Here is a 9,924-nt window from a genome sequence, read left to right as displayed (position 1 = left end):
AATATAACAACAACAAAAAAACAAAATTATATTAAACAAATGTGTATCACCATCTGGAGCGAGCCCCGTTCACCTGGGTCCCGTTACACTTTAATTTTGTTTAGATTTGTCTATTAGGTCGGGTAAAACGTATCCCAAGTTTAAAAAGTCCACTTCACTCCAAGCTTCGTTAGATAGTTTTGCGCCTAGCTATTTAGTCTTCTATGTGTTGCTGTTGCTGCGTTCCAAAAATACGACAACTGAGTTTTCCAACCTCCGACCAGGAGAAAGGGTATGTACCTCAACTTTGCAACCAGAACCTCCCACCTCGAGTGTCCTTCCAATGATATTTCCCTGGTTGGGGATTGGAAAACCCCAATTTCCCACATTCTTGAGACGCTTTTCGGTCGTATCTGCTAGGATCACCCGAAACACCCATTTTGAGGAACGCAGCATGACATCTGTGCTCCGTGAACCCACAATCCATTGCGGCGGGGTTTAGAAGGAGAAGGTGTCATGGCTGCCGCAACACCGCCAAACAAGTGAATGTCGAGAAAATTACTAAAAGTCCTGTCGTCAACTTAAAACGACGTAAGCTCGACAGAAGTATCGCTTTGCGGTCCTTTTTGAAGGTTTGTCCTTTTTACTCCCGAGTTGGAGCGACACCTCGTGGCGGTTTTTCCTTACACTTCAAACATGGAGAAAATGTGCTCCAGTGGGGAAGAAGGAACTCTTGAAGAGAAGCTTCGGGGAGCAAAAGAGGAGACCGAGCGAGAATGTCGACGACCGGACGTCGTTTCCAAGCAGCTCGGGGCAGGTCCGTTATTTTCCCTTCTGCTACATCCTTGACATCAGGGGCGTTACCAGTGAAAGGTGGCGGGTCCCTCACTCACAGACACGCTCTGCTCATCCAGAGAAAAGTGGATGTAGTAATGAGGGCAGTCTGGGCAGCGCATATGTCATCTCGTAAGTCACCGGACACTCGCTTGGACTCTCCGACCCGCTCAGCACACAGTGTGTGCATCAGTCCCCACGGAGGGACCTGCCTCTTCCAGCATATTGCTTCGTAGTAGTCAATTCTGTTTTTCTTTTTATTTTTGAGAAGCGACTCTTTCAGCTTGACTGACTAAAATTAGTCGGCTCTTTTCGTCCCAGAAGCGTCTCTTTAGAGGTTTTGTTGCTTTAATGCATGAATGACTTATTGTTACGTAACTGTATGCACTAAACGACTTAAAAGGGGGGACAATTCAGCATAAAAACACAAAATGGAAAAAGAGACACAGGTTCTAAAACCTACATGAGGGCAAATAATACACATATATTGTCAACATAAAATATAGGTTATTCATATGCCGGAGAGTAGAAGTTTGTTTTAAGCTAAGATTAAAACATTTCCAAGTTGCAGATTGATTATCAGGGGTAAGAGCATTCCGCAGCACCAAGGCCCGAATAGAGAACGTTCTCGAACCTGCAGATCTCTTCTTGGCTCTTGGGATAAGTTGAGGGTTATGAACTAGGGTTTGAGCCCCATACTGGGGTTCTCAACTGAATGTAGGTTTCCATAAAACAGAAAAAAAGGTTTAGGGCCGGGGTTACAGTTTGAAACCGGGTTAGGTCTAAAGTTAGGCCAAAGGTTATTTTCTAGGGTTTTCACTGAGATTGAGAATTTTCAATGATTTTAGGGTTTTTAAACAAGGTAGGGTCTGACACTAAGGTTTAGGCTGCTGTTCTTTTGATCGGCGCATCATTTCCTCCTTCAATGGTTCTGGAGAAATTGGAAAATTGGCTTTAAAACTCCTTAAAAAGTGCTTGATTTTGGCTAAGAAAACCCTGTAGTTCGGTCCGGAATAGTCCCAAGCTCTTCGCACTGATTCTTTAAAACAGGTGTCTCAATTGTATGGTCCAAAAACGCAAATGCCGGTAAAATTTCCACCTTTTGTTTCTCGCTGTTTTTTTTTTTTTTGCATTTCAAACCTGCTGAAGATTGTCACATTTCTGGCAAGTGGCTTCTCATGTCCACATTTTTGGCTTCATTTTCATGCTTGTTAACGACATAAATGGGGAGGTAGAAGGCAAAATCTTACAAATGTACCCGGTCTCCTCTATGTGAACATATTTGTACTGTATACAGGAAAACTGCTGAAAGTGTTTGTAGTGATCCTTTTGTCGTATCTTTGGTGTGTGCCATCTTGAAATGTCAGGGTTTTGTGCCTTCAGTCCTTCTCATCTCCAAACCATGGCAGCTTCACCTTATTTTCCAGCCCCTTCCACTTTTCCTCTCCCCAGGTGTTAGTAATTAGACAATCAACCACCTCTCCTATGAATACTCCAGGCTCCCACCTCATTTTGCTGAACCGTTTAGATTCCTGTAGACTTTCACTCGCCAAAACAACAAGCTACGCCTCCCGCTACCTCTTCCGTCAATCCTTTCCAGGTTCCAGTTTCTCCACTGCAAGACTTGCCATTCACTCCAACCCTCCTCTTAAGGGTACTCCAAAGTCTCCTTTTCAAGATTCTCTTCTCCCCAAGAACTTCCCCAAGTATCCCTCTCAAGTTTGCCCTCCTTGTCCCAAGACCTGTCACTTCTAGTGTTTTCATGAAGGTATTACCAAGTAACCTATTTTCATTCTCGCCACCCAAAGATATCCTCTCAAGTTTTCCTCTCAAGATCTCCTCCTCTACTACCCAAGTCCCACACCCCCTTCTCGCCGGTACAGTCTTTTGTTGTTGCTGTTTAAATAAACGTCTCTCAAGTCAGGTCTCACCACATCCCTTGTGCCCTGCGTTTGGGACTGTCCGACACCTCGTGACAGGAAATGTTCCAATCTTGACTTTGGACACACCGATGTTTATTAGCTTAAAAGTAACCTCATACTTTTGTTTCCTCGTCCTTGAGGGAGAAGGACAAACTGAGAAGATTCAGGCGTTCTGAGTGTTCAGATTAGCACCTGGACCAGACGCATGCTACTGTAGAACCTGCTGCATCTTTTGAAATTTTGAGACGGGAAGCTTGAGCTCTCCATAACTCACTCTATATTTAAGGTTGATGTTGACTGTGTATTATGCAATGAGGCCCTTGCAACACCCATTGCAACCTGCCTAAATGTTGTAAACTCTGGAGAGTGCTGTTTTTCAGATCAAACGTTTTCAACTGGACCAAAATGTAATTAAAAAAAAATAAAATAAAACAAACATTAATTTAAAATAGCCTCTTATTCATATAGTGTTTTTGTTTGTTTCAATTGTGTGTGTTTTTTTTGTCAACTTTGTCTTAAATTTGACACTCAAAGGCATTCATAAAGTCTTGAATTTAACTTGCCTTAAGCTGTGAGTTTCTGTGATTAAAGGCGTCACAAATAAAAGCGATTTGACTCTTGTGTTGCAGACATCGGTGAAGAATATCTTGCTACTGCGTGGCAGGAACCAGAGTTGCTAGGAACTGTTGACAAGATACTCCAAATTGTGTTGAACAGAGCAGGTTGGTCGTTTTACTTTCTGCAACGTCCTTGACATCTCGTATTTGGCCGTTGACGTCCACCGTACTTTCTTTTCGAATAAGGTTAGGGTTTCTGTCTCGCTCATTCTTTCAAAATACACACAGTGAAGAAAATGTATTTGAACACCCTGCTATTATGCTACATCTTCCATGTAGAAATCATTGAAGCATCTAAAATTTTCATCGTAGGTGCATGTCCACTGTGAGACAGATAAACTAATAAGAAAAACTCCGAAATCACAATGCTTGATTTTGAAAGTAACACCAGAGAAAATGAGTTTTGATATTTGGTACGGTAGCCTTTGTCTACTATTACAGAGGTCAAACGTTTCCTGTAGTCCTTCACCAGGTTTGCACACACTGTAGGAGCGATCTTGGCCCACTCCTCCACACAGATCTTCTCTAGATCAGTCAGGTTTCTGGGCTGTCATGAGGAACTCTGATTTTCGCTCAAAAGATTTCTGATTGAGTTCAGGTCTGGAGACTGTTAGGGCCACGCTAGAACCTTGATATGCTTCTTACGGAGCCACTCCTTGGTTTTCCTGGCTGTGTGCTTCGGGTCATTGTCATGTCGGAAGATCCAGCCACGACCCATGTTCAATGGGTTGACTGAGGAGAGGAGGTTGTTCCCCAAAATCTCACAATACACGGCCCCAGTCATCCTCTCTTTAATGCAGTGCACTTGTCCTGTCACATGTGCAGAAAAATACCCCCAAAGCACCCCCATGCTTTGGAGTAAGGATTGCACTCTTTATTGTTCTTCTTCCGAACACGCTTAGTAGAATTCTGACCAAAAAGTTCTATTTTGGTCTCGCCTGACCACAAAATCTTCTCCCACGACTCCTCCGTATCATCCAAATGGTCATATGCAAACTGAAGACGGGCCTTGACATGTGCTGGTTTAAGCATAGGAATGCGTGATTTCAAATCCTGACGTCTTAGTGTATTACCTACAGTAACTTTGGAAACGATGGTCCCAGCTCTTTTCAGGTCAACTCCTGTCGTGTCGTTCTGGGCGGATTCCTCACCTCTTTCGGAATCACCGAGACCCCACGAGGTGGTCTCATGCTTGGAGCTTCACTCCTATTGAGATAGACCGTCATGTCTAACTTGTCCCATTTTCTATCGATTGCTAGGTGGGAGGCGGACTCCAACATGAATGGTTGACCCTAAGCCAATCCATCTCTTTGGGGAGTTCAGTCACTTCCTGTAAGTTGAGTCATCTGGCGGCCTTTCTCCCACATATATAATGTAATAACTTCATTACATTCATGAAATTCATATTAATTTCTATTTCAAATATTTTTTTTTAATAATACACGTTTAAGAAACCCTGGAGGGACAAATTAAACCCTAGCCACTAGCCAGTCTCTTCCTATGATATGGAAAACACTGATGTTGACTGTGTGTTTTCTGTTGATGCCCTTGGATCATCCATTTTGGCATTGTCAAGGGGATGACCGCATGAGTGGCTCATTCTCAAGGTTTCTTCATCATCCTCATGCTGGGATTTTTTGTTTTCCTTGCCCTCGCGTAGGTTTCAGAACATGGGATGTTGTCTTGGTGGTCTTTCCAGCCCTCTGTGACTGTTTCTGATTAGTGCTAGACGTTTCTCTCAAATGGGAAGTGCCGATGTTGGCTATGTTGACTCATTTTTGATGGCCTACAGAAAATGTAGCTCTGTAGCTATACTGGCATAGGACACACCATGAGGAAGCTTTAACAGTCATCTTTCACGAGACAACAGTTGATTTAGTTGAATTGATGACATTGCCATGTTTTTTGAAAATACTTGTTTCCCGGAAAACTGAGAACTGGCTCCTTGCAAATTGAAGCATTTCAAGCAGAAGTTTCGCTTCGGTGTTTTTTTTTTAATGTCTATATTTCGAAACCTAGAATATCAAAACCATACTTTCCATAAACACAAATAACATTTGATTGCAAGAACACTAAAATTATGGATGACTTTGCAAGAATTCCCAGTCCGTGATGTCTCTGTTGACGTGATCACATGATTCAGTTCGTCATGGTGATCGCAGGGTCCTACGATACTTTATCCCAACAAAAGGCCCTTGGTCATTTTTAAGAAAGACAAAAGATTTGAAGTGTTAACAGTCGATACTTATATCTTTGCTTTTCTCGTCATGCTGCACGTACTTGGCATATAGGCCAGCGCCTACTCACCGCCCTACAGCGTAATACAGTGGATACAGGAATCAAACGCGGCTTAAGTGTTGACAAAGGAATCTGCTCAAAGCTACTCTTCCCATCTAGTGATGATTTAATTCCCAGAGGCCTAATACTTACTCATCAGCAGCACCCTAAGCCCTGAGAATTTTTTTTAGGTTTTGGCACTCGGAGACAATGCTTTTGAAAACGTAGATTACGGCACTGAACGAGTTGAGGGCAATACAAATAAATGTGACTTGTGTCTTGCAGACGTCAGCCAAAAATATCTTTCTACTGAGCGGCAGGAACCAGAGTTGCCTGCCGTTAAAATGGAGGAGGAGGAGGAAGATCTGAAGCCTTGTCACATTAAGCAAGGGGCAGAAGATGGGGAGCCTGTTTGCGTTAAAGAGGAGGACGATTTTCCAGTCTTGCTAGTGACCGGGGTCCGTTCAACCGTCGAAGATCAAGGACAACCTGAAGATCAAGGTCAACCTGAAGATAACGGTCTGAAAACGTACTAAAACGTTTCGGTATTGAACGAGTTCAGGGTAATACAAATAAATGTGACTTGTGTCTTGCAGAATTCAGCCAAGAATATCTTCCTACTGCGCGGCAGGAACCAGAGGTATTGGCTGTTAAAATTGAGGAGGAGGAGAAAGATCTGAAGCCTCATCACGTTAAGGAAGAGACAGAAGATGGGGAGCCTGTTCGTGTTAAAGAGGAGCAAGATTTTCCAGGCTTGCTAGTGACCGTCCAAGATCAAGGTCAACCTGAAGATAACTTTTGGCAGGAGCCTCTAAGCATCAGCCCGTGTCAACAAGTGAAAACTGATGAGGACACATCCCACTCCGCAAACGCTGAAGGTGGTAACACATGTTCCCAGTGTGGGAAAACGTTTCAAAGCAAGTCTTATATGAAGTTGCATATGAAATTCCACGCTGGGGAGAAGCCTTTTTCCTGCTCAGTTTGTGGTAAAAGATTCACCCTAAAGGGACACTTAAAATCTCACAAACTAACCCACACTGCAGAGAAGCCTTTTGCCTGCTCAGTTTGCGATAAAAGATTCACTATAAGTGGAAATTTAAAGAGACACATTAGATCCCACACTGGCGAGAAGCCTTTTGCCTGCTCAGTTTGTGGAAAACAATTCACCCAGAGTGGGGACTTGAAAAAACACTCACTCACCCACACTGGGGAGAAGCCCTTTGCCTGCTCAATTTGTGCTAAAAAATTCACCCGAAATGGACACTTGAAATTACACCAACTAACCCACATTGGCGAAAAGCCTTTTGCCTGCTCAGTTTGCGATAAAAGATTCAGCCAGAGTGGGGATTTGAGTGTACACACAAGAACCCACACCAGGGAGAAGCCTTTTGCCTGCTCAGATTGCGGTCAAAAATTCACAAAAAGTGGGAGCTTAAAAACACACACACTCACCCATACCGGCGAGAAGCCTTTTTCTTGTTCAGTTTGTGGTCAGAAATTCACCCGAAATAGACGCTTGAAATTACACCAACTAACCCATACTGGCGAGAAGCCCTTTTCTTGCTCAGTTTGCGGTAAAAGGTTCAGCCATATTGGACAATTGAAACTACACAATAGAACCCACACAGGGGAGAAGCCTTTTGCCTGCTCAATTTGTGGTCTAAGATTCATTAAGAATGGAGACTTAAAAAAACACATGAGAACCCACACTGGCGAGAAGCCTTTTGCCTGCTCACTTTGCGGTAAAAAATTCACCCAAAATGCAAACTTGAAATCACACCAATTAACCCACACTGGCGAGAAGCCTTTTTCTTGCTCAGTTTGTGGTAAAAAGTTCCCCCGTAGTGGACAATTGAATGTACACACTAGAACCCACACTGGGGAGAAGCCTTTTGTCTGCTCAATTTGTGGTTTAAGATTCATTCAGAGTGGGGACTTAAAAAAACACATGAGAAACCACACTGGAGAGAAGCCTTTTGCCTGCACAGTTTGTGGAAAAAGATTCACCGAGAGTGGGAGCTTAAAAATGCACACCAGAACCCACACTGGCGAGAAGCCATTTTCCTGCTCAGTTTGTGATAAAAGGTTTATTCAGAGTGGAGCCTTTAAAAGACACATGAGCACCCACACTGACGAGAAGCGTATTTCTTGCACAGTTTGCGGTAAAAAATTCACCCGAAATGGAACCTTGAAATTACACCTACTGACCCACACTGGGGAGAAGCCCTTTGCCTGCTCAATTTGTGGTAAAAAATTCACCAGAAATGGACACTTGAAATTACACCAACTAACCCACACTGGCGAGAAGCCTTTTTCCTGCTCAATTTGTGGTCAGAGTTTTACCGTGAGTGGAAACTTAAAGAGACATATTAGAACCCACACTTGTGAGAAGACTTTCACTTGCTGAATTTGTGGTAAAAGACTCACAGAAAAAGGGAGTTTAACAAGACATATTAGAACCCACACTGGGGAGAAGCCTTTTTGCCTTCTCAATTTGTGGTAAAAGATTCACAGAGAGTGGTAGCTTAAAAAAAACACAAGAACCCACACTGGCTGGAAGCCTTTTTCTTGCTCAGTTTGTGGTAAAAGATTCACAGAAAGTGGGAGCTTAAAACAAAAACGAATTCAAACCCACACTGGCGAAAACCCTTTCGCCTGCTCTATTTGTAGTAAAAGATTCACCGAGAGAGAGAGCTTAAAAATGCACATCAGAACCCACACTGGCAAGATGCATTTTTCCTGCTCAGTATGTTGTCTTAAGATTCAAAGTGGAAGCTTAAAGAAACACATTAGAACCTAAACCTGTGAGAAACTTTTGACCTGTTGACTTTGTGGTAAAAATAAAATTCATCCATATCGGCACTAGAAATTACACACAAGAAACCACACTGGCGAGAACACTTTTGCTCGCTCGGTTTGTGGTCAAACATTTACTGAAAGTGGGGGCTTAAAAAAACTTAATTGACCAAGTATCATACAGGCCGTCCATAGGAACATAACTGACACAAAACCATTTCCCCTATCTTTTTTCCAACTACTGACTGCCAACACATCAAAAAACCCACATTCGTTCACAGGAAGTGAGCAGACTCTCCAGCTGTAGAATAAAGATTTGAAACCCCAAAGTCTTCATATGGATTCAGAAGATTAATGATTTGCATATTTGTCATGTTTTTTACTAGATGATCCATTTCATCGTGTGTTTGCAAAAAACTTTGCCTGTTATCAACAATTATAATTATGAAACATTAAGATCGCCGACCTAGGTCCCCAGGGTTGGGACCTGTTCTCACCAGAGCCACAAACTTTGGAGAGCCTGTGGTTCTCTCCGTCCCTGTCGTCCGGATGAGAAATATCCCAGTGAAGTCCACCGCCAAATGAGATAGGGACCTTAATTTCTTCCATCTGCCTCGTTTGCCATGTGCTGCTTCTCACACACTCCTCCTCTGAGGGAGTTTTTGTTCTCAAAAGTACACAAAAAAGGTGAGTGCAACAACCTTTTGGTGTTTTGGGTAAATATCCCATGTTGTTGCGCTATGAAAACAAGCCCTGATCATTTAAATGAGTGTATTATCTTAAAACCGGGTTCATTGATGAGAACTGTTAACCTCATCATCGCTTATTCCACCTTTCCCCTTAGTAACACTGAGTGTTTGTGTCAACAATGTGCTTTATTCTTTCATTTGTTTCAATTGTCTTTGTCATGTGATTAAAACGTAGTTTAATGAAATCAAACTGCGTGCATTATTTGTGTGTCGATGTTATTTTTCTTCTGGACTGATTAATCATTATCCACTTCAACGAACTACAAAATGGATCAATTAAAGCTGAAAATACATTGTGTTTGAAGTTGCATCTTTCATGATAAATGCTAGACACAGACTATTTCAAATGAATTCGTGTTGGAAACCAAGCGCCTACTGACCGAATTGGTAATCACCAAATTAGTCTCTGAACCAAATAAATATGATTTAAAGCCATTTGGAAATGTGTTATTTTGGCCATAAAAGAGTCTGATATCATTTTATGAATGATGACTCTTGCCAGAACCGAAACTTAACCATGTGTTAAGTCAAGACAGAAGACGAACTTGGATTTTCCTGGACCAAAATGAAGTTGAGATTGGAAATCACCATGACCACATTGTAAGACAACATTAAACAGAAATATGAACTGTTATAAGTATATTTAGAACGTGACCCTTCAGTAGCCCAATTTGTTCCCCCTTTAACAATCAACACTAATAATGTTCAAATGAGTCCCATGCTTCAACTCTTGGCATTCAAAATATCAAG

General features: G+C 42.4%; 1 protein-coding gene across 1 annotated transcript; it reads left to right on the top strand.

The window, feature by feature from the left end:
- The first annotated feature begins 489 nt into the window (after positions 1 to 489).
- LOC148368349 (uncharacterized) lies at positions 490 to 9,499 on the top strand. Its single transcript, XM_088330276.1, has 4 exons — positions 490 to 796; positions 3,365 to 3,457; positions 5,915 to 6,148; positions 6,226 to 9,499. Exons 1-4 carry the CDS (start codon positions 676 to 678, stop codon positions 8,034 to 8,036), a joined length of 2,259 nt encoding a protein of 752 aa, XP_088186402.1. The 5' UTR covers positions 490 to 675; the 3' UTR covers positions 8,037 to 9,499.
- Positions 9,500 to 9,924: the final 425 nt, after the last annotated feature.

This window comes from Urocampus carinirostris, chromosome 3 (assembly GCF_059441175.1).
Source record: "Urocampus carinirostris isolate Australia breed hairy pipefish chromosome 3, RoL_Ucar_1.0, whole genome shotgun sequence".
Classification (NCBI taxonomy): Eukaryota; Metazoa; Chordata; class Actinopteri; order Syngnathiformes; family Syngnathidae; genus Urocampus; species Urocampus carinirostris.
Note: the sequence above shows the minus strand (reverse complement) of the source record. Positions and strands in the feature narration are given on the sequence as shown.

What these genes read in the sequence shown, in the direction of transcription:
- LOC148368349 (XM_088330276.1), top strand. Translation starts at nt 676, where the DNA reads ATGGAGAAAATGTGCTCCAGTGGGGAAGAAGGAACTCTTGAAGAGAAG. An exon ending in TTCCAAGCAGCTCGGGGCAG is followed by an intron (nt 797 to 3,364) that starts GTCCGTTATTTT and finishes CTTGTGTTGCAG; the next exon opens with ACATCGGTGAAGAATATCTT. An exon ending in AATTGTGTTGAACAGAGCAG is followed by an intron (nt 3,458 to 5,914) that starts GTTGGTCGTTTT and finishes TGTGTCTTGCAG; the next exon opens with ACGTCAGCCAAAAATATCTT.